The sequence below is a fragment of the Crinia signifera genome, chromosome 5, assembly GCF_055691185.1.
Source record: "Crinia signifera chromosome 5, ASM5569118v1, whole genome shotgun sequence".
NCBI lineage: Eukaryota > Metazoa > Chordata > Amphibia > Anura > Myobatrachidae > Crinia > Crinia signifera.
The window spans coordinates 165,743,108-165,768,205 of NC_139221.1; the positions used below are offsets into that span (position 1 = coordinate 165,743,108).

Genomic DNA, 25,098 nt, shown 5'->3' on the forward strand with positions numbered 1-25,098 from the left:
TAAAAAAATGGAACATAGGGGGAGGGGCCCTAAACTGCACACCCTGTACATATGAGGTGCTACCTGCTGAGACCTGTAGTGCAGCAAGCAGGAGGAGGAGTTTGCAGGTGCACACTAAATATGAATGCTAGACCTTTTAATATCATTGCTAAAAAAATGGAATCAGGCCATTTAAACAGTAGAGGAGAGGTTCCCAAATGTGGTCATCAAGGCACCCCAACAGTCCAGGTTTTAATTATATCCATGTCTCAACACAGATGGTTAAATAAAATAGACTGTTGTACTAATAAAGTAACCTCTGGCCAGGCATGGATATACTTGAAACCTGGACTGTGTTTTGGAACCTGTGCAGTAGAGTGCTGTACAGCTAGACATCACTCAAATAAAAAATAAACTCAATTTGTTTTATATAATGCTGTATGTAATATTTTATCAAAAACGTCCATCCTGTTAACCCCTTCCCGACATTTGACGTACATTTACGTCATGGCCGGGATGTACTTCCCGACACATGGCATAAATGTACGTCATGACTTTAAACTGTCACTGCGTCTAGAGACGCAGTGACAGAGGGACGATGTCTGCTGTCCCTGACAGCAGACATGTCCCTGCATGCCCAGGGGGGGCTGCGATGCCGCCCCCCCGTCGGCGATCGCTGTGATTGGCTGTTCAGTGTGAACAGCCATTCACAGCGTTTTCCTGTGTTACCAGCGAATCAGACGCTCGGTAACACAGGTGTCAATCACCGCCGGGCGTCAGGGGGCATGAGGGGGTCATCGGTGACGATGACACCTCACCCCACCCTCACCCCACCTGCCCCCAAGGCTGTGATTGGTCCGTGGGACCCACGGACCAATCACAGCCAAGGCGCGACATTTAAACTACCGGTGACTGCGCTGCAGACGCCATTCCGGTCTGGAATAGCTTGCAGAGCGGTCACCGTGCCTATCTGCCGTGATACTGACCTGATCCTTGCTAATACTTACCTGATCCTTGCAAATACCTTACCTGATCACCTGATCACTGCTTGTAGCGTGCTGGACGCTTCCTGGATCTGACTTCTTGGGACTTCCTGCTGCTGCTGCAGTGTGATAGAGAGATAGAGAGATAGAGAGAGAGATAGAGAGAGATAGAGAGATAGTGACAGAGAGAGCTATATTTTGTGTCTGCTACCCCCCCTTTTTGGGGGTGCAGGGTTTTTTTATATATAAATAACTGTCAGTGCTGCTGCTGCAGTGTCATAGAGTGATAGATAGTGATAGATAGTGATAGATAGTGATAGATAGTGAGAGATAGAGAGATTTGTGTCTGCTACCCCCCCTTTTTGGGGGTGCAGGGTTTTTTTTTATATATATAACTGTCAGTGCTGCTGCTGCAGTGTCATAGAGTGATAGATAGTGATAGATAGTGAGAGATAGGCCCTTATTCTGATCGGTGCGGATATTCCCGCATTCTTACGGAGCGGTCCGCACGCCACGGTGTTTTGCCGCATGCGGCCATCGTCCGTAGAAACGCCCACGTGTCCTCCGCATTCGGACGGACTCACTCTTTAAGAACAGGGCGTGTTTACGGACGACATACAAACCATGCGTGTGCGGGAGAAACACTCCGATTCTGCACGGTATTACAGAGTATTACAGAGTATGCTCGGAAATACCGCATCCGACCGGGAGCCAAGCGGTGCTACCGCCCGTAAGCGGAGTATTTACGCCAAACAACCCACTATTAAGTATCTTCTGCAATACATCACATGACCCACTTATTCAATTACCTATCCTCATAAAAAACTGCTTATTTGGAATTGGAATCAATTAGATGCCAATATATCCTTACAAGCATGCCTAACACATGCATTGCACACATTAACCCTTACAGCAATTGAAGTGCAATGGTTTCAATTAAAGCACTGACAAGCGTCCTATTAGTGAGTAATGAGTAAAGGAGTCGATTCTATTGGGTTCAGGTGTTAATGCTTGTAGTCATTAGGCGTACGTTCGCCTACCGCATGAACGAGTGGTGTCCGCAAAGCAATAGTACACTTGTGGACACCGCACATTTCTTCCCTTTTTGATCGCGTGCATTCGGAGTGCTATCCGAATGTACGCCCCCCAACATAAGTGTACTCCCCCGTGTCCGCCCATGTTTCCGCCCCGTTTTGCCCACTTTGAAACTACGCCCATGTGACATTCCGCATGACGCCCATAATACGCCCATATTTCCCGACTGATTGCGGGGAACAGTTTTGTACGGGATTTGGCCGAACTGGTACGGAGTCAAGGCGTGGCACATGCGCGTTGCGTTCTCCACGCATGCGCAGACGCCGAAAAGACGCGATCCGAAAGTATGCGGTAAAGTCCGCGTCAATCAGAATAAGGGCCATAGAGAGATAGAGAGAGATAGTGACAGAGAGTGATAGAGAGTGTATATTTTGTGTCTGCTACCCCCCCTTTTTGGGGGTGCAGGTTTTTTTTTATACATATAACTGTCAGTGCTGCTGCTGCAGTGTCCTAGAGTGATAGATAGTGATAGATAGTGATACAGATGGAGCAGGGCTTGTTATTGCTGGCGGAGCGCCAGGACCGTGTCCCTGGCGATCCGCCAGCAATCTGGCGCTCTGGCTGAATGAGACGCTCGTGCGTCTCCCACGCACGAGCGTCTCAATAGCCGGGCGGCGAGGCGGCGCGGCGGGTGCAGTCCTGCCCGTCTCCAGCTTCAGGGAGACGGGCAGGGCTGCGGGGGGCTGCGGGGGGGCGGTGTGGACCGGCGGGGACCCGGGGAAGCCGGCGGGGACCCGGGCAAAAGCTCCGTCGGAACGGGACGCGCGTGCACCTCGTGCACGCGCGTCCCCTTCCGACATACAGATGGCGCGGGGCGGGGGATGGCGGGTGGCGAGTCCTCCGCCATCCCCAGCAAAGACAAGCCCTGCGCTATCTGTAGATAGTGAGAGATAGAGAGAGATAGTGACAGAGAGTGATAGAGAGTGTATATTTTGTGTCTGCTACCCCCCCTTTTGTGCTGATCAGTATATCTGTGCTGATCAGCAACTTTTTGGGGGCGCAGGGTTTTTTTTTTATATATATACCTGTCAGTTGCTGCCAGTTGCACTGTCAGTTGCACCAAAGGTTGTGCACCTGCTGCCCCTCACTGGTAATCAGTGTCGCATCACTGGGGTCTTTTTTTAATTTTTTTTTTACACACACTGTGATTTTGTGGGTGTCCTGTGGCCACTGTGCGCTGATCAGTGACGTACATCACTGATCAGCTTTTTCGGCACAGGGTTGATCTATTTTTTTTTTTTTTGATCAAATTCCTGTTGCCTTTGAGCGCTGTTCAGTGACGGACGTTACTGACCAACATCTGTGCTCAATTTTTGGCGCAGGACCTTTTTTTTTTTTTTTTTTAACCCCTTCAATTTTTTTTTTTTTTTAACCCCTTCAATTTTTTTTTTTTATTATTCCTGTATAAAGTATTTTTTTTTTTCTGCACTACATACACACTACACACTACATACCCCCCGGGTTGAAATAAAGTTTGTACCCCCCCCTACACTATACACGTGTTGAAACATTTCACCAGTAACACAAAAATAAAAATGGCATCCCAAATGTCATCCCAAATGTCATCCCAGTCATCCAGAAGAATGTATTCAGCGGAGGAGGCATATGCCATGCTTGCCTCTGACTCTGACACAGCCAGTGATGCAAGCGGGGAATTTGAAGGATTTGTCTTAAGCTCCTCTTCCTCCTCTGGTGATGAGGGACCCCCTCAAAGACGCCCCCGTAGAGCAGCTGAGACCCCCCCCAATAATTGATCTCGTATGGACCCCACCACCAGACAATTTTGAGCCCCAGGTTCCTGAGTTTTTGGCCATGCCAGGAATCCAATTTGATTCCACAGGTCTCAGAGAAATTGACTTTTTCAAATTATTTTTCTCTGATGATTTTATAAATTTAATGATGGACCAAACTAATTTATATGCCCAGCAGTTTATTGCTCAAAACCCCACGTCATCATTTGCTAGGTGGACCCCTGTAGATGCAGTAGAGATGATGACGTTTTGGGGTCTGGTGTTTCATATGGGCATAGTAAAAAAGCCAGAAATTAGGCAATATTGGAGTACAGATGTTCTGTACAGCACCCCATTTTACCGTATGGCCATGCCCCGGGCTCGATTTGAGACGATCCTTAAATTTTTGCATTACAACGATAATGCACAGTGCCCTCCCAGAGATGATCCCACCTTTGACCGGCTATTCAAAGTCAGGCCGGTCATTGATCATTTCAGTGCCAAATTTGCAGAGATGTACATCCCTGAAAAATTTATTTGTATTGACGAGTCCCTTATACATTTTAAAGGAAGGGTTAAATTCCGCCAGTACCTTCCCAGTAAGAGGGCAAGGTATGGCATAAAAATGTATAAGCTGTGTGAAAGCACCTCAGGGTACACCCACATGTTTAGGGTATATGAAGGGAAGGATTCAAGAATTGAACCGCCAGAATGCCCCCCCTCCCTCGTAGGTGTTAGTGGAAAAATTGTCTGGGATTTAGTGCACCCCTTCCTGGATAAAGGTTATCACCTCTATGTGGATAACTTTTACACTAGCATCCCCCTGTTTAAGGCCCTTGGTTCAAGAGGTACAGCAGCTTGCGGTACTGTGCGCAAGAACCAAAGAGGCCTCCCAAAAACGCACATTGCCCAAGTAATGAGAAGGGGTGAAAGCAGGGGAATATGCACCGAAAATATGTTGTTGGTCAAATATAAGGACAAGAGGGATGTCCTTATACTGACAACAATTCACGGAGACAGTACCACCTCCGTCCCTGTACGAGGTACCAGTACCCACACCTCCAAACCTAATTGTATCCTGGATTACAATAAGTACATGGGTGGAGTGGATCTTTCAGATCAGGTACTGAAGCCGTACAGTGCCCTGCGGAAAACAAAAATCTGGTACAAGAAGCTGGCCGTGTATATCATCCAGATGGCACTGTATAACGCTTACGTGCTATTCCGTTCTACCGGCCAGAGGGGGACATTTATGCACTTTCAAGAGGAAGTCATAAAGGGCCTAATATTTGGGAACCAGCAGGCAGAGGGCCCCAGTACTTCTAGTACTGGCCCCCGTATTGTACCAGGGCAGCATTTTCCTGATGAAATCCCCTCCACTGGAAAAAAGGGCAGGACACAAAAAAGGTGCAAAGTTTGCTATAAAAAGGGAATAAGAAAGCAAACTATTTTCCAGTGTGACACTTGCCCCGACAAACCCGGCCTATGTATAAAGGAGTGTTTTAAAATATACCACACATCTATGGATTATTAGGTTCATAATTTCACCGTGCTTCGGGGGTCTTGCTAATGCCACATAGCACCCACCATTCATTCCACCAGAATCTGAGCCGCAAAATCCAAAAATCACTCCTTCCCTTCTGAGTCCTGCCATGCACCCAACTGGTATTTTTCGGTCACATGTGAGGCATTGCCGTACTCGGGAGAAATTGGGGCACAGATTTTGGGGTGCTTTTTCTCCTTCATACCTTCTGAAAATGAAAAATTTTGAGCCACAACTGCATTTTTGTGTAAAAAAATGTAATTTTTCATTTTCACTGCCCAGTTGTATCAAAATTGGTGAAACCCCTGGGGGTTTGAAATGTACACTATACCCCTAGATGAATTCCCTGAGGGGTGTAGTTTGCAAAATGGGGTCACTTGTGGGGGGGTTCCACTGTATTGGTGCTTTGGGGGTCTTGCTAATGCGACATAGCACCCACCAACATTCCACCAGAATTTGTGCTGCAAAATCCAAATATCACTCCTTCCCTTCTGAGTCCTGCCACTTTTTGGTCACACATGAGGCATTGCCGTACTCGGGAGAAATTGGGGCACAGATTTTGGGGTGCTTTTTCTCCTTCATACCTTCTGAAAATGAAAAATTTTGAGCCAGAACTGCATTTTTGTGTAAAAAAATGTAATTTTTCATTTTCACTGCCCAGTTGTATCAAAATTGGTGAAACCCCTGGGGGTTTGAAATGTACACTATACCCCTAGATGAATTCCCTGAGGGGTGTAGTTTGCAAAATGGGGTCACTTGTGGGGGGGTTCCACTGTATTGGTGCTTGGGGGGTCTTGCTAATGCAACATAGCACCCACCAACATTCCACCAGAATCTGAGCTGCAAAATCCAAAAATCACTCCTTCCTTTCTGAGTCCTGCCATGCACCCAAATGGTATTTTTTGGTCACATGTGAGGCATTGCCGTACTCGGGAGAAATTGGGGCACAGATTTTGGGGTGCTTTTTCTCCTTCATACCTTATGAAAATGAAAAATTTTGAGCCAGAACTGCATTTTTGTGTAAAAAAATGTAATTTTTCATTTTCACTGCCCAGTTGTATCAAAATTGGTGAAACCCCTGGGGGTTTGAAATGTACACTATACCCCTAGATGAATTCCCTGAGGGGTGTAGTTTGCAAAATGGGGTCACTTGTGGGGGGGTTCCACTGTATTGGTGCTTGGGGGGTCTTGCTAATGCAACATAGCACCCACCAACATTCCACCAGAATCTGAGCTGCAAAATCCAAAAATCACTCCTTCCTTTCTGAGTCCTGCCATGCACCCAAATGGTATTTTTTGGTCACATGTGAGGCATTGCCGTACTCGGGAGAAATTGGGGCACAGATTTTGGGGTGCTTTGTCTCCTTCATTCCTTGTGAAAATGAAAAATTTTGAGCCAGAACTGCATTTTTGTGTAAAAAATGTAATTTTGCATTTGCACAGCCCAGTTGTATCAAAATTGGTGAAACCCCTGGGGGTTTGAAATGTACACTATACCCCTAGATGAATTCCCTGAGGGGTGTAGTTTGCAAAATGGGGTCACTTGTGGGGGGGTTCCACTGTATTGGTGCTTGGGGGGTCTTGCTAATGCGACATAGCACCCACCAAAATTCCACCAGAATCTGAGCTGCAAAATCCAAAAATCACTCCTTCCCTTCTGAGTCCTGCCATGCACCCAAATGGTATTTTTTGGTCACATGTGAGGCATTGCCGTACTCGGGAGAAATTGGGGCACAGATTTTGGGGTGCTTTTTCTCCTTCATACCTTATGAAAATGAAAAATTTTGAGCCAGAACTGCATTTTTGTGTAAAAAAATGTAATTTTTCATTTTCACTGCCCAGTTGTATCAAAATTGGTGAAACCCCTGGGGGTTTGAAATGTACACTATACCCCTAGATGAATTCCCTGAGGGGTGTAGTTTGCAAAATGGGGTCACTTGTGGGGGAGTTCCACTGTATTGGTGCTTTGGGGGTCTTGCTAATGCGACATAGCACCCACCAACATTCCATCACCAAAAATCACTCCTTCCCTTCTGAGTCCTGCCATGCACCCAACTGGTATTTTTTGGTCACATATGAGGCATTGCCATACTCGGGAGAAATTGGGGCACAGATTTTGGGGTGCTTTTTCTCCTTCATACCTTATGAAAATGAAAAATTTTGAGCCAGAACTGCATTTTTGTGTAAAAAAATGTAATTTTTCATTTTCACTGCCCAGTTGTATCAAAATTGGTGAAACCCCTGGGGGTTTGAAATGTACACTATACCCCTAGATGAATTCCCTGAGGGGTGTAGTTTGCAAAATGGGGTCACTTGTGGGGGGGTTCCACTGTATTGGTGCTTGGGGGGTCTTGCTAATGCAACATAGCACCCACCAACATTCCACCAGAATCTGAGCTGCAAAATCCAAAAATCACTCCTTCCTTTCTGAGTCCTGCCATGCACCCAAATGGTATTTTTTGGTCACATGTGAGGCATTGCCGTACTCGGGAGAAATTGGGGCACAGATTTTGGGGTGCTTTGTCTCCTTCATTCCTTGTGAAAATGAAAAATTTTGAGCCAGAACTGCATTTTTGTGTAAAAAATGTAATTTTGCATTTGCACAGCCCAGTTGTATCAAAATTGGTGAAACCCCTGGGGGTTTGAAATGTACACTATACCCCTAGATGAATTCCCTGAGGGGTGTAGTTTGCAAAATGGGGTCACTTGTGGGGGGGTTCCACTGTATTGGTGCTTGGGGGGTCTTGCTAATGCGACATAGCACCCACCAAAATTCCACCAGAATCTGAGCTGCAAAATCCAAAAATCACTCCTTCCCTTCTGAGTCCTGCCATGCACCCAAATGGTATTTTTTGGTCACATGTGAGGCATTGCCGTACTCGGGAGAAATTGGGGCACAGATTTTGGGGTGCTTTGTCTCCTTCATTCCTTGTGAAAATGAAAAATTTTGAGCCAGAACTGCATTTTTGTGTAAAAAATGTAATTTTGCATTTGCACAGCCCAGTTGTATCAAAATTGGTGAAACCCCTGGGGGTTTGAAATGTACACTATACCCCTAGATGAATTCCCTGAGGGGTGTAGTTTGCAAAATGGGGTCACTTGTGGGGGGGTTCCACTGTATTGGTGCTTGGGGGGTCTTGCTAATGCGACATAGCACCCACCAAAATTCCACCAGAATCTGAGCTGCAAAATCCAAAAATCACTCCTTCCCTTCTGAGTCCTGCCATGCACCCAAATGGTATTTTTTGGTCACATGTGAGGCATTGCCGTACTCGGGAGAAATTGGGGCACAGATTTTGGGGTGCTTTTTCTCCTTCATACCTTCTGAAAATGAAAAATTTTGAGCCAGAACTGCATTTTTGTGTAAAAAAATGTAATTTTTCATTTTCACTGCCCAGTTGTATCAAAATTGGTGAAACCCCTGGGGGTTTGAAATGTACACTATACCCCTAGATGAATTCCCTGAGGGGTGTAGTTTGCAAAATGGGGTCACTTGTGGGGGGTTCCACTGTATTGGTGCTTTGGGGGTCTTGCTAATGCGACATAGCACCCACCAACATTCCACCACCAAAAATCACTCCTTCCCTTCTGAGTCCTGCCATGCACCCAACTGGTATTTTTTGGTCACATATGAGGCATTGCCATACTCGGGAGAAATTGGGGCACAGATTTTGGGGTGCTTTTTCTCCTTCATACCTTATGAAAATGAAAAATTTTGAGCCAGAACTGCATTTTTGTGTAAAAAAATGTAATTTTTCATTTTCACTGCCCAGTTGTATCAAAATTGGTGAAACCCCTGGTGGTTTGAAATGTACACTATACCCCTAGATGAATTCCCTGAGGGGTGTAGTTTGCAAAATGGGGTCACTTGTGGGGGGGTTCCACTGTATTGGTGCTTGGGGGGTCTTGCTAATGCAACATAGCACCCACCAACATTCCACCAGAATCTGAGCTGCAAAATCCAAAAATCACTCCTTCCTTTCTGAGTCCTGCCATGCACCCAAATGGTATTTTTTGGTCACATGTGAGGCATTGCCGTACTCGGGAGAAATTGGGGCACAGATTTTGGGGTGCTTTTTCTCCTTCATACCTTCTGAATATGAAAAATTTTGAGCCAGAACTGCATTTTTGTGTAAAAAATGTAATTTTTCATTTTCACTGCCCAGTTGTACCACAATTGGTGAAACCCCTGGGGGTTTGAAATGTACACTATACCCCTAGATGAATTCCCTGAGGGGTGTAGTTTGCAAAATGGGGTCACTTGTGGGGGGGTTCCTAAATTTTAGCATCTTATGGTGCCTAGAAACCTACATGGTGCCTAAAAAATAATCTCATAAAAAGGAGGCTCCAAAATCAAGTAGGTGCTCCTTCTATTATGAAGCCTGTGGTTTGGTCAACGTGCACACTAGGGCCACATATAGGATATTTATGAAAACAAAAGAATTGGGGGAATCAATTTTTAGTCACATTTCTCTAGTAAAATGTACTGTGTTCCTTAGAAAAATGTATTAAAATTGCAAATCTGCAAAAAAAATGAAATTTTGAAATTTCACCTACACTTTGTTTTAATTCCTGTGAAACACCTAAAGGGTTAACAAACTTCCAAAATGCTCTTTTGAATACTGTGAGGGGTGCAGTTTTTGAAATGGTATCATTTATGGGGGTGTCTCACATACAAGTCCCTCAAAGTCACATCAGAACTGAACTGGTCCCTAAAAAAATTAGTGTTTGAAATTTTCTTGAAAATTTGAGAATTTGCTATTCATATTGTAAGCCTCCTAGTGTCCAAAAAAATTAAAAGGAAGTTGAAATAATGATGGAAACATAAAGTAGACATATGGTCTATGTTAGTTATTAACTATTTTGAGTGGTATGATTATTTGTCTCACAAGCAGAAAATTTAACATTTTGCAAATTGCTAAATTTTCCATTTTTTTACGACATTTTAGTATTTTTCACAAAAAAACACAGACTGTATCGACCCAAATTTACCACTAATTTGAAGTACAATGTGTCACGAAAAAACAATCTCAAAATCACTGGGATAAGTAAAAGCAAAAAAAAGTTATCCCCACTTAAGTGATACATGTCAGATTTGAAAAAAAGGGCTCTGTCAGGAACGCAAAAACTGGCTCTGTCAGGAAGGGGTTAAAGGAAATATCTCATATTGTAACGGTGTCACAGCAGGGTGCTTGTGTACCTTGGTCTGCGACCAGAGGCGTAGGGAGGGCGGAGTCACCGGAGCTCATGCTCCGGGCGGCGATTGGTCGAATGGCGCCGCCGGCCCGCCCCCCCTCCGCAAATGATCCCACTGCAGTCTGCTAACGGGCAGCATGTGCAGCGCCAGCGGCTGTCCTGCCCGGCGCCTGCCTCCTGCCCTGCGCGCCCGGTCCCGGCCGCTGGATTACATACCCAGGACCCGGGAGCCTCCCCCCTCCCCCCCAGCACCAGCAGCCCGGCACCGCGACCCTCAGCAGCAGCGGCGGGCGCATTTCCTGCCACAGCCAGCAGCGCCCGGGGACAGCAGTAATGACGGGGAACCGGGATATGGAGCAGCTCATCCCGCTGGTGAACCGGCTGCAGGACGCCTGGAGCTGCCGCAGATAGCCGTGGTGGGCGGGCAGAGTGCGGGGAAGAGCTCGGTGCTGGAAAACTTCGTGGGCAGGTAACAGACGGGAACCATGGCTGCTAGATCCCAGGAGCAGCACATCTCCATGATATGGCACTGGGCAGGGGCCATGCCCACAATGGCTTTTTTTTTTTAACTGTGTGCACAGTAGGTAAATTTACGGCCTGTGACTCTAGCCTGCATACCCTTTTCACTGATATATAATGGGCTGGGCATCATGTGTGTGGGGCATATGTATAATGGGCATCATGTGTGGGGCATATGTATAATGGAACATCACGCTGTGGGGCATTTGTATAATGGAGCTTCACGTTGTGGGGCATATGTATAATGGGCATCATGTATGTGGCATATGTTTAATGAGCATCAAGGTGTGGGGCATATGTATAATGGAGCTTCACGTTGTGGGTCATAGGTATAATAGGCATCACGGTGTGTGGCATATGATTAATAGAGCATCACGCTGTGGGGCATTTGTATAATGGAGCTTCACATTGTAGGGCATATGTATAATGGGCATCATGTGTGTGGCATATGTGTAATGGAGCATCACGGTGTGGGGCATATGTGTAATGGAGCAACACGGTGTGGGACATATGTATAATGGAGCATCACGGTGTGGGGCATTTGTGTAATGGAGCAACACGGTGTGGGACATATGTATAATGGAGCATCACGGTGTGTGGCATATGTGTAATGGAGCATCACGGTGTGGGGCATATGTATAATGGGCATCATGTGTGGGACATATGTATAATGGAGCATCACGGTGTGGCATACCTCCCAACATGACCATCTCCAGGAGGGGCTCATTGCTCTGCTCCTGCACTTCCCTCCTAATGTATGATTGCCATCACCTGTGTTAAAGCACCTTTCTTATCAATTAACCTGTTCAACACAGATGAGGGTAATCCTACATAAAGAAGAAAGTGCAGGAGCAGAGCATTGTGTCCCTCCTGGAGAGGGTCATGTTGGGAGGTATGGTGTGGGGCATTTGTATAATGGGTATCATGTGTGGGGCATATGTATAGAGGGAGAGTGAATCTCTCTGGCTTCTGCTGCTGCCCTGATGTGCTGTATATATCTTTATATGTATATATATTTATTTATTTACAGCTGTCAGCATGTTATATAGCGCAGCAGATTCCATTACAGGTTGTTATATAGCGCCAGCAGATTCAGTTACATCGTCTTATATAGCGCAGCAGATTCCGTTACAGTTTCTTATATAGCGCAGCAGATTCCGTTACAGTGTCTTATATAGTGTAGCAGATTCAGTTACATCGTCTTATATAGCGCAGCAGATTCCGTTACAGTTTCTTATATAGCGCAGCAGATTCCGTTACAGTGTCTTATATAGCGCAGCAGATTCCGTTAGAGCGTCTTATATAGCGCAGCAGATTCCGTTACAGCGCCTTGTATAGCGCAGCAGATTCCGTTTCACGGTCTTATATAGCGCAGCAGATTCCGTCAGTGTCTTATATATTGCAGCAGATTCCGTTACAGTTTCTTATATAGCGCAGCAGATTCCGTTACAGTGTCTTATATAGCGCAGCAGATTCCGTTAGAGCGTCTTATATAGCGCAGCAGATTCCGTTACAGTGTCTTATATATTGCAGCAGATTCCGTTACAGGTCCTTATATAGCGCAGCAGATTCTGTTAGAGTATCTAATATAGCGCAGCAGATTCCGTTACAGTATCTTATACAGCGCAGCAGATTCCGTTACGGCACCTTATATAGCGCAGCAGATTCCGTTACAGTGTCTTATATAGCGCAGCAGATTCCGTTACAGGTTCTTGTATAGCGCAGAAGATTCCGTTAGCCACGCCCCCAATTCATTACCGGTTGGGGGGGGCGCGAATTATGCCCTTCCTCCGGGCACCATGGCATCTAGCTACACCGCTGTCTGCGACCCCCTTCCCCGTTAATGGAGGAATAGGAACAATCTGCTGGGCATATCCTGGGCAAGTGAAAGAGTGACCTTAAGGATTGTGCCATTCCTTGGCCTTGCACCCACAAGTGGCAGTGCCAGTTACAACACTTCTTACCACTGTATATTGTGATATAACTGATGAGAGTGAGGATTATTAAAAGGGCTCAAAGTACACGGATTGTCACAAGAACACTTCTCCAAACTTAAATATTCTGAAAGGCCATCACACATGAATAAAAAATATATATTTTTTGCATAATAAAATGCTGAAGTTATATACACTTACTTTCACTTGATGAAAAGTCTTGTGGTTCAAGTATGCCCGACTCCTGCAGGGATCTAATACATGAATCAACTAGTTCTAAGCCAGTTGTCAGTTCATCTTCTATATCTTTCTGTCCATCTGTAAAATAAGAATGGCCATGTAACAATCACTTAACGTCACTAATAACATATCTCATATGAACAGTACAGCAAAAAACTATTTTGCTCTGGGACCCCATCAGACAATAAAAATAATTACAGGGGTACTCTTTACCTAGCACGACGCCCACGATTTTGATCGTGGGCATCGCAGGTAAAAAAATCGCGGGCATTGAATGCACTAAAAATCGGGTGCGACGCGACCGACGCGATGCCCGCGATTTCCCATAGGAAACAATGTTACATTTCTCAATTGACACGATTTTACTGTTCAATGCCTCAATTGACACGATTTTTCCATAGGAAACAATGTTAAATGGCCCACAGAGGCCAAATAGCCACCCGGAAGTGTGAAATGGTCCCCACAATTGTTAACGCCACCCCACGATCAACGTCAACCCGAAGCGTGGCTAGCGCAGCGAGCCCACGAGGGGCGTTGGTACGCGTCCTATGACCTTTTCATACCCCCACTATCCACGTCGGCGTGGAGTTGAGAATAGAATAGTGTGGCGAGCACAGCGAGCCACCGAGCCCGAAGCGTGGCGAGCGCAGCAAGCCCCGCGAGGGGACGCGGATACCTTCACAGGTAAACGCGTCCCTTCGCGGGCTTCACAGGTATCCGCGTCCCCTCGCGGGGCTCGCTGCACTCGCCACGCTTCTGGCTCGGTGGCTCGCTGCGCTCGACACACTATTCTATTCTCAACTCCACGCCGACGTGGATAGTGGGGGTATGAAAAGGTCGTAGGACGCGTACCGCCGCCCCTCGCGGGCTCGCTGCGCTCGCCACGCTTCGGGTTGACGTTGATCGTTGCACAGTAAGTACATTGAGGAAGTCACAGTGTCTTATAACATCCCCAGGTCTAACGTTAACCCGCCCCGTATACTTGTGTTTGAAATGCATTCTGGCATTGGCATCCTCATCATGGTTGGGATTCCGGTGCCAATTTTGGGTCGCAAGTCATGTTGCCGTCATTAATATATTAATATTCTGATTGCAGGTATCTCATCAACCAAGATGTTAACTGCATCCCTTCCATGTGTATTTAATTAACTCATTAGTATAATGTTAAAGAAAAAACGATAGCACACCAGCATCAAAACCGTATCCTAGCTGAAAGAAGCATCAATGTTTGGGGCCGCTTTGATGTCTCACTTGCTCCACTGATTGATTCTAAAAGTTTCTAAATTAATTCAAAGTTTATGAAGACATTTTTCATAAGAATGTAAGCAGTGGCGTAACTAACATTTTTGCGCCCCCCCACCCCCACACACCGATATTGACATCAAAATGGCTGCCCCCTAATAGCAGACAGTTTTTAAGGATGCTAGAGGAGGCCGCCGCCTCCTCTAACATTCCTAAAAAACTGTCTGCTGTATGGGGGCAGCCATTTTGTCACGTAATTTTTCATTAGAACTGCAGGAGATGGAGCCAGGAGGATATCTGCGGTGCCAGACCAGGAATGTGGCGGCGGCGGCATGCGGAGGGGTAAGGGGGGTGCTTAACTTTACTTGGGTGGGCGGGTGGGGGGGCTATGGGGGGAGGGGGGTTTGCGATGTCAATATTGGCGGGGGGGCACAAAAATGTTAGTTACGCCACTGCTTACATTCTTATGAAAAATGTCTTCATAAACTTTCGAATTAATTTAGAAACTTTTAGAATCAATCAGTGAGAGCAAGCCGGGCGGCTCTCAGCAGGTGCTGGGAGACTGTCTGCCCTGATGAGCACCGGCGGTGCCCCACTGGCGCTTGCGCCCCCAAGCAGCCGCGGTGGCTGCCATACGGTAGCTACGCCATTGAATGTACGGCAATTGGTCTGCCAAGATTCAACAGGACAATGGCCTAAACCATAGTAGTACATCAACAACTGAATGGCTTTACAAGAAGAACATTTGCCTTCTGGAGTGGTTGCCAGAGTTCCCATTGAGATGTTAGCAATCAAAGCAGGTCACACCAAACATTCCAAGAAAATTGGTAAACTGAAAAGGATTAGTAAGGAGCCCAATCGTCTGGCACACAGTTACAGGCAATGTTTGGGGGAGATTAATTTTGAGAAAAAAGTGTAAATTATTAAACCTTAGATTTTGATACTTTACAACTTTGCACTCAGGGCAAATTTATTAACATTTTGTTTTACTTAAATAATGGGGATGAGTGTTTTCACCCAATCTGGCTGAATTAAATAGGGGGAAAAAAACAAGTACAGTACATGTAAAATACATGAGCTATTTGACAAATCAAAGTATAGTTAGCATTTTTTGAGGTAAGAAATAACTTTTCAAATGTCACAAACTAGTTAAAAGCCCCTCAAAATGACAGCTCCTGCAAAGTACTTTTATTTTGAGCTGTGACATATGTTAACCCACAAACTCTTCCCCCCACCCCCAGTCCCTATCTGCTGCTACCTCCAATCTCTGTCTTCACAGCTCCCTCTCTCCATATCCAGCAAGTTTTAAACAGATTAATTTGCTTTTAACTTTCCGTCAAGGGGTAAATTGGTCCAGTCCATTGAGTGGTAGGTAGGTGGCGGTGGTTATCCTTTAATATATGTATATATGTATATATATATATATATATATATATATATATATATATATATATATATATATATATATATATATGCCACAATATCATGAAGGCACATAGGAGACATTATTAGAAGGAAAAAAATTGTGAAAAACTCAATCTTTCTTAGTGAACGTTTTGTGGACCGCATCCACTTCCTTTAGGACTATCTATTTTTATATATATATATATATATATATATATATATATATATATAGATATAGATATATAGATATAGATAGATAGATAGATAGATAGATAGATAGATAGATAGATAGATAGATTATGTTATGGATCAGATCTACATTCTAGATGTGGATGTGCTTAAATTACATCAATCCGCAATGCGATAATTGAAGATATGGAAAACCATTGGTGGCAATGCCTACAAGCATAGAATATCTATCTGTGTGAATGAATGAGTGACACTGGCAGCAGATAAGAGAAAGCCACAGATCGCATAAAATGAGTGCGTGTGTGCGGAAAAGAGGGGAATGGGTTAGTGTTTGTGGTAAGGGGACAGAAGGTGCATGTATACAAATCACTTGCAGATAGCAAATTGCACTATCAGATAATTTCACTCAGTCACTACTGCTTCTGTTTATGAAATGAAAAACTTTGATATACAATATACAGTACCTCCTAACAAATTTAGATGTTGTTGGACTGATCAAATTCACTGCAATATACTGCACAATAATCTTCCCATACACTAGTCCGACAAGTCAGACCAAATTCCCCTTGAGCTCCCCGGGAGGGCTGACTAATGATTTGGCAGTTGATGTGCTATTTTTACATGCAATGTATCGCATGTAAAGACTCCCATGGAGCTGCAGCAGAATATTAGAAAAACCTGTCAAAAGACTGTCCAGCCACTGATTGGCTGAGACACAGACAATCAGCAGCCTTGGCCCGGACCTGCTAATAGGTGTGTACCAGCGGTACTTCACCAAGGGCACACACCTATGCAATTAGACCCAAAACATTGTGAGTGCTGATGGGTCCGATCCTTTCTGGTTTACAAGTCCTTTTATATTTAAAAAAAAAAAGCTACATTTTGACTGGTACTCTATTTTTTATAAAAGTAATGTAAAAGTGCCCTGGTACCCACACCCACATGACCAGTAGATCCAAATGTAGAGGCAGCATTCTTGGGACTTTATTTAAAACATATTTGATTATCTCTTGTAAATATCAAGCATCCTCTGTGAAATTTGCTGGTATCTGCATTGCAGAGGCCATTATATTTAGCGCATAATGTAATAAAATTCTAATATTCCATTTTCAAGTAAATTATGTGAATAAGCAATCTATATAATTTGACTGAAGATACATAAAAATAAATGATTAGTTTTCACCTTGTGTTTGCCAGCGGTACTGTTCCTCCGTGGAACTGAAAAGAAAAAGAAAGTCAGAGAAATTATTTTCAAAAAAAAAAAACATTGTTTTATGAACAAAATAAAAACCTTTTTTTTTCTGTTGAATTATATCATACAATCAAAAAATGTAGTTCTTCCTAAATCTACAGTATTGCAAAAATGTTAATCTGTTTAAAAAAATAGGTTGTACATTTTATATCTTGGAAGATGGAACTATAACATGTAATGTCATAAGTAAAAAGTCTTCAATTGACAAAGACTGACTGCTAATTTTGGGCTGCTTAAGGAAATTTTGGATACAATGTACAAAAAATTATGATTTCCAAACTTTTTGTGTATGTATAATCCACAACCTGCTTTAAGGTTCTGAATGGCGTGTTGTCAAGTCCTACTCATAGGCAAACGCAGGGGTTGCCCTGAAACCCCCGTCATCCTGACAAGTGCCTTAAATTAGGGCAACAATAGCACTGTTCATCTACATATATGTCTAGTTTCCGTTTGTGTATCTCCGAAACACTGTCATCTGTTGGCAGCAAGTGAAACTTTCTCTCTTACACATGCTCAAACCAAGAGGCAATCACAAGGTAGCAGTCTAGCTTTCGAAGCTTTCAAATTTAAGCGTGCTTAATTGTATATAAAATGATCAATAAACCTGCCACCACATCATGCAGTTTAAGGGACAGAGCAGAGCTGCTGCACATGCCTAGCATACGAGCTTCTTCTAACACATTTACTGTATGTGTGAATCTGAGCCCTCAAACATAACAATGGACCAGAGAGTTGCTGCCGGGAGGAAGAGACAGGAGTCCGGGAAGGAAAAGTGGCGGCGGCTAAAGCAGAGCAGCGGCAGCTGAAGGCAGAGCAACAACGGCGGACAAACTCTATTCTACTTTTGCAGTCTACTCTGCAAAAAAGTAAGACTAAGTTTGATTTTAAAGGTTCTATTTTCCAAAGTGCTTAATGCAGTTATGGTGGGGTGGGGTGAGTTGGAGGGGGGTGAGAGGAACAGGGTCTCTTGATCCCAGCTGAATGGGATGTTGTTTTATGGCCCCATATTTTCTATGAAAAGTTAAATAAAGGTAACACAACTGTTGTTATATATTTTTTCTTTTTGGAGGAGGGGGGGGGGGGGGGGGAGTGCAGCAGTCATGACAGTGTAGTGTCCCAGGCAATGGGGTTTTATTTTTGTCCCTAGGAGGTAGCAGGTTGGTTGGGCACAGCATATGTGACCCTCAGTGTAAGGTTGGTGGGCAAAGTTTGCTTCTTTGGTAGCTTGTCTGATATGCTCAGCCCCATATGTTTATAATTGATGTTCATTAATAAAAGTCGGTACTTGTGTATTATCACGCCACACCCGATTTCAATCGTAGGTCATTGTACAACCAAAAATCGCATCGCATTGCATGCGATATGATTGCATGCGATGCGATGCGACCGATTTTAAGTCGCACTAGCACCCAGATGCCTAATTCCTATGTTAAATGGCCCCCAGACCCGATTTTAGATTGTACACCCACCCTGATGGGTAATGACTATGTTGAATGCCCCCCCCCCCCCATTGTTAACGCCACCCCACTATCAACACCAACCGAAGCGTGGCGAGCGTAGCCAGCCTGCGAGGGGCGGCGGTACGCGTCCTCCAAACTTTTCATACCCCCACTATCCACGTCGGCGCGGAGTCGATTTTATATAGTGTGGCGAGCGCAGTGAGCCACTGAGCCCGAAGCGTTGCGAGCGCACGCGTAATACTTGTGAAGTTATGCGCGACCCCTCGGTGGCTCGCTGTGCTCGCCACACTATATAAAATAAACTCCACGCCGACGTGGATAGTGGGGGTATGAAAAGGTCGTAGGACGCCTACCGCCGCCCCTCGCGGGCTCGCTGCGCTCGCCACGCTTCGGGTTGGCGTTGATAGTGGGGTGGCGACAACAATGGGGGGGCATTTAACATACTTATTACCCATCAGGGTGGGGATACAATTAAAAATCGGGTCTGGCTGGGCATTTAACATTGAAATCGCGTCGCATCGCATGCCATTATAATGGCATGCGATGCGACGCAATATTAAAATTGTACACTCTGCCCGGGAAAAGCCTCTAATCCAGGGGTCTTCAACCCATGGCCCGCGGGCCACGAGTGGCCCACGAAGCTGATCTCAGTGGCCCCCTGCCCGCCGGCCCGCCATGCACAGGATTTTTTTTTTTTTAAGTAAAAGAAAATGCTGCCGAGGGAGGCAGTGTAATGGAGTCCCCTTGGGTGCCGCCTACCCGATTTCCATTGGCTGCAGGCAGGGCAGAGGAGTGGATCCAGCACGGCTGAGGGAGGAGGAGGCACATCTGGTCACGAGCTGGGGAGTTGGGACCCGGCGAAGCTGCGGGAGGAGGAGATGCAGCTGGCGGGAGAAGGGGACCCGGCACTGGAACTGCAGGAGGAGGAGGCACAGCTGGCGGAGGGGACCCAGCGAAACTGCAGGAGGAGGCATGGATGGTGGAAGCAGGTGACCCGTCAAAGCTGCAGGATGAGGAGGTACACCTGGCGGGAGCAGGGGACCTGGCAAAGCTGCAGGCATTACTGGGGGCATTATGTGTGGGGCATTACTGGGGGCATTGTGTGTGAGGGGCACTGCTGGGGCATTGTGTGTGAGGGGCACTGCTGGGGCATTGTGTGAGGGGCACTGCTGGAGCATTGTGTGAGGGGCACTGCTGGGGCATTGTGTGTGAGGGGCACTGCTGGGGAATTGTGTGTGAGGGGCACTGCTGGGGCATTGTGTGTGAGGGGCACTGCTGGGGCATTGTGTGAGGGGCACTGCTGGGGCATTAGGTGAGGGGCACTGCTGGGGCATCATATGTATAAGCAGGAGTACTGCTGGCATTATGGTCTGTGGCATAATGGGCATCAGTGTGGGGCATAATGTGCAATGGGCATAATTTTGTGTGGATTAATGTGTAATGGGCATCACAGTGCGGCATAATGTGTAATGGGCATTATGGTGTATGACATAATGTACAACAGGTATTACGGTGTGTGGCATAATGTCTAATGGACACTATGGTGTGATGCACAATGTGTAATGGGCATTACGGATAAACAGTGTAACAGTGTATATTGATTTAAGTAGCCTTTCATTGTTTGGGTTTGATCTGTGAGGCATACTATTTCACTGTGTGGGCCTTCATGTTTATATGTCACTGTGCAGCCTTCAGTCAACTTAAGCGTGTGAGGACAACGACCATTCCTGCGGTAACCAATGTCTGGTCATGCAGGTTGCAAAAGAGGTGTCAGGTAATTGTTTTCCTGCTAGTTCACACTCGTTATAATTAGACCACGCCCCCTATAATTAGGCCACACACGTTTTTGGGAGCACGCCTATGGCGCGTGCAATTTATTCAATATCAAATTATATATGGGGGGGGGGGGGGGGCCCACATATTTTACTGTTTGCACCCAAATTGGCTGCTGATAACTATTAGGGTGTGTGTGTATGGGGTTATGTGCTGAGTGTGGGCGGCTGTGTCAACTATCTATGAAGGACTGTGCTGACGTTATAGGGGAGCTGTGATTCTATGGGGCTGTCTGAAATTCCTTAGGCGATTTTAGTGGCCCTCGGGCTTCACTGGATTTTTTTAGGTGGCCCACGCTGTCTTAAAGGTTGAAGACCCCTGCTCTAATCGGTCCCATTGCATGCCATCGCATACCTTAATTTGTGGTATGCGATACGATGGGCACCGTGATAATACACAAGTACCTAAAAGTCTCCAGCTGTTGTGGAACTACACGTTCCAGCATGCCTTGCCACAGATTGTATATAATGGATTGCTAAAACTGTGGCAGGGCATGCTGGGATATGTAGTTCCACAATAGCTGGATGGCCGTCAGTTTGACACAGCTTGATGTTGATGTAATTTATAATAGTGTGTTAGGTGTCTGGTGACATTCCCTGTGGCAGAATGTGAATTTCGGCTCATTCCCTGTGGCAGAATGTGAGTATATTTTCTAATAACTCTTTGAAAATTGTATATAGGACTCTTTTTTTTTTTTTTCTTGCGGCCCACACAAGAGTTAGACCTTGATTATTTGGCCCAGTTGAGAATTTGAGTTTGACATGCCTGCTATAGACCATCTGTACTGTTAATTATTAATACTCTTTTTTATTCAGTATCCAGTGTATAAAAGGACTAATTTTTAGGGCCACAGAATCCAACATTAAAGCGATATAGAGAAAAAAAATCCTCATTAAGTAAATAACAGTAACCGCATATTAACTCTATATTACAGGGCACAAATGGAGCTGAGTATGTCAAATGCCAGTAGATATTACTGGAGACATGCTGGCTGATCTAAAGGATCGTGTTGGATTCTGTGTCTAACATTGTTTGCTTCAGATCTGTTGTATATATTTTTCACTTGCACTGATTTTATGTATATTTGTTATTGTTGGTTTTAATTGTTTCCTCTGACATTGTGTTTATCTCTGTGGTGTGTTGTCTCCAGGGGGTGGGAGCTGATATCACGCATCAGATACTTTAGCAGGGCTGGCTTTTATGTAACCAGCGCTGTTGTCTAAGGTGCCAGTGACTGTCTACCCCTGGTTACTATGCAACCACGCAGAGCCACGCTTCTATGCGGAGGCGAGTGGCGTCAACGCCGATACCCGGAAGGAGCAGCCACACGCTGATTACCGCAGACAAACTCAGAGGTTTATATATATATAGGTTCTGTTTATTTCACTTGTATTCCTGACGAAAATCGCATGGCATTGCGATTGAAACGTTGAATAAACCGTTACCTGTTTAAGGTCCTGTGTTGAAATCCGTGGAGTGCCACCCATCTTGCATGAAGACTTGTCCCAGGGAGGGCACCCAGGTGTTTATGCGTTGCGAGCACAGCGAGCCCCGCGAGGGGATGCGGATTACTTCACATGTATTCTGCGTCCCCTCACGGGGCTCGCTGCGCTCGCCATGCTTCGGGCTTGGTGGCTCGATGCGCTCACCACACTATATAAAATCAACTCCACGCCGACGTGGATAGTGGGGGTATGAAAAGGTCGGAGGACGCGTACCACCGCCCCTCGCGTTGGCGTTGATAGTGGGGGTGGCGTTAACAATGGGGGTGCATTTAACATAGTAATCACCCACCAGGGTGCCTGTACAATTAAAAATCGCATCGCATGCCATTGTAATGGCATGCGATGCGACGCAATATTAAAATTGTACAGTGCGGTCCCATCGCATCCCATCGCATACCTTAATTAGTGATATGCTATGGCATACGATGGGCGCGTGCTAGGAAACAAGTACCCTTATTTCTGCTTGAAGTGGAAAGCCGGTCCTCTTTGCTGCTGTGTATATCAGGGACGAAAAATCTATCAATTAGATTTGAAACGTTGGCAGAGTTAACCCAAAGTGTGATCCTTATTTCTGACGAAAATCCTGCTGAGTGCCATCCGTCTCTTGCTGCATATTCCGATTGCTACATTGCCGTCGTGGAGGGGCGCCAGGGGTACTATTATATGGATTAGGAGTGCCAGCCAATTCCCACTGTATACATATATATATATATATATATATATATAGCAGCAGGTGCGGCACTCGGATGAAGAATGCCCGCAAGAGAATTGCTTGGCAACGTTTCAGTTTGTAACTGTTTTCAAGCCCACTAATGGGCTTGAAAACAGTTAATAAAAACTGAAAAGTTGCCAAGCCGCACCTGCTGCTATATATGTTCTGTGATTGTGAGGGCACCGGAGCAAGTAGTTATATTTATTCGGAGTGCCGGACATATATATATATATATATATATATATATATATATATCTAGAGAAATAAAGACGGGCGCTTCATAGTGCATAAATGTCGTTTTTTTTTAAAATGTATTCAGACATATAAAAACATGAAACATAGGAATGGGTAAACGTACCAACGGTGGCGGTTCTTAATCACCGCGGTCAAACAGCTTATGAGTGGTGCATGCAAGCACCCACAGACTGGAGCCGGTTACCATCCGTTCCCGGACATACAGCAAAACAGCAAGTGGTGGTGTTCTCCTGTGCTAGGCCACGCCCCTACGCGTTTCGTATCAACTTCGTCAGAGGGCTGGCCTAGCACTGGCTCACCGCCTCCTTATACCCACTCACACAGCTAATTAGAAATAGGCAAATTCACATGTGCAAACTCTGCAATAGCTTTAAAGCTATAAGACATATAGTGCCGTGCTGGGCATAAAATAAACAGTCAAGTTTAACTGTACTACATTTCTTTAAAAAGTACTAATCATGTACATAATTAGATAAAAATTTCATAGATAAAAATTTGGTTTATAAAAAGTAGTAAAAAAGAGAACACATTGTATAAAGAACCCTGATAAATAAATTGCATTAAGATAAACACTCCATGAGTACACAAAACTAATTGATAGAGAAGCCAAGATTGTATTCAATGCGCATACACATGCGGCAATAGCTAAAAATGAGTATATAAAAACACAAAAAGCCAAGATTGTATTCAAGATGCATACACATGCGGCAATAGCTAAGATCAGAAATGAGTCAGCGCAATACCAGATACAGAAAAAAAGAGGCATACACATGAGGAAATCATTCAATTCAAAAAGGGAGCAATTTCCAAACCTTCGTTAAGACCGACAGGACTTAGTGCATTTAGAGCGTATATCCAATACGACTCACGTTTGAGGAGCAATTTGTCTTTATTGCCTCCTCTTATATCTAGCTTAATTTGCTCTAAAGCCATAAATTGCATGCCTGTTGGATCACTATTGTGGCACCTTTCAAAGTGGCGAGGAACACTATGATTGGACACTTTATTTTTAATGTTGCGATAGTGTTCAAGAATTCTGATCTTGAGAACACGTTTGGTTTGTCCAACATATTTTTTCCCGCATGGACAAATCAAAAGATAAACTGTATACACCGAATTACAGTTTAAAAAGCTGTCAACAATCCGCTCTTTGCCACTTCTATCAATTATGGATTTTATGCCTTTCATACCAAATTGGCACATCTTACATCGGCCACATGTATAAAAACCTTTCAGTGGCATGGCTAGAGATAGTGACTGTGATACACTGGTTGAAATATTAGTGCCAGATAAATTGCTGGAAAGCCGGTTGGTCGCGGCATTTTCAATCGCTAGGAGACTAGGGGACAGTTTGGTTCGCAGAGTTTTGGCTCGCCTAAAAACTAACTCTGGGCGATCCCCCAAGGCTTTACCCAAAATGGGGTCCATCTTAATGATGGGCCAATGTTTATTCAGGATGGTTCTTATCTCATTGCTTCTGACATTGAAACGAGATGTTACGGTCTCAAGAGAAAAGAGACATTTTATTCTAAAATGTTTAAAATTTGTCCTGGAATATAATTATTTCACTTTTCTGGGTCAATTTTTTATACAGTCATGTGGGACAGCGATGGGCACAATTTGTGCCCCGGGGTTCGCTAACCTCTATCTCGGGGAGTGGGAAGAGGCCCATATTTATAACAATAACCCCTATGCCGAACACCTGACTGTATATAAACGCTATATTGACGATATAGTGTTAATATGGGCGGGGCCTGAAGAACTGTTTTTGGAATTTATTGAGTATCTTCATGTCAACAGTTATAATCTAAGTTTTACATTTAAATTTGCAAAAAAAAGCATTGAATTCTTGGACCTTACATTAACCTCCAAGGAGGGGTCTAAAGAAGTTGACACATGTACCTTTATTAAGAAAGTGGACAGCAACAATTATTTGGAGTTTACCAGTTGCCATTTGACAAAATGGAAGTCCAATTTGCCATACTCACAACTTCTTAGAGTGCGGCGTAACTGTTCCACATTGCAAC

The 25,098-nt window shown here is 44.9% G+C and overlaps 1 protein-coding gene across 9 annotated transcripts in view; it reads right to left on the reverse strand.

Moving 5' to 3' along the window:
* The window catches only part of CTNND2 (catenin delta 2), a 444,220-nt gene that overhangs the window by 277,939 nt on the left and 141,183 nt on the right, over positions 1-25,098 (reverse strand). For all 9 annotated transcript variants that reach the window (XM_083188240.1, XM_083188245.1, XM_083188239.1 and 6 more), the window contains exons 4-5: positions 17,238-17,272; positions 13,181-13,297 (exon numbers count right to left, since the gene is read on the reverse strand). In XM_083188240.1, coding sequence (XP_083044366.1) covers positions 13,181-13,297; positions 17,238-17,272 — 152 coding nt within the window. The remainder of the gene's footprint in view (positions 1-13,180; positions 13,298-17,237; positions 17,273-25,098) is intronic.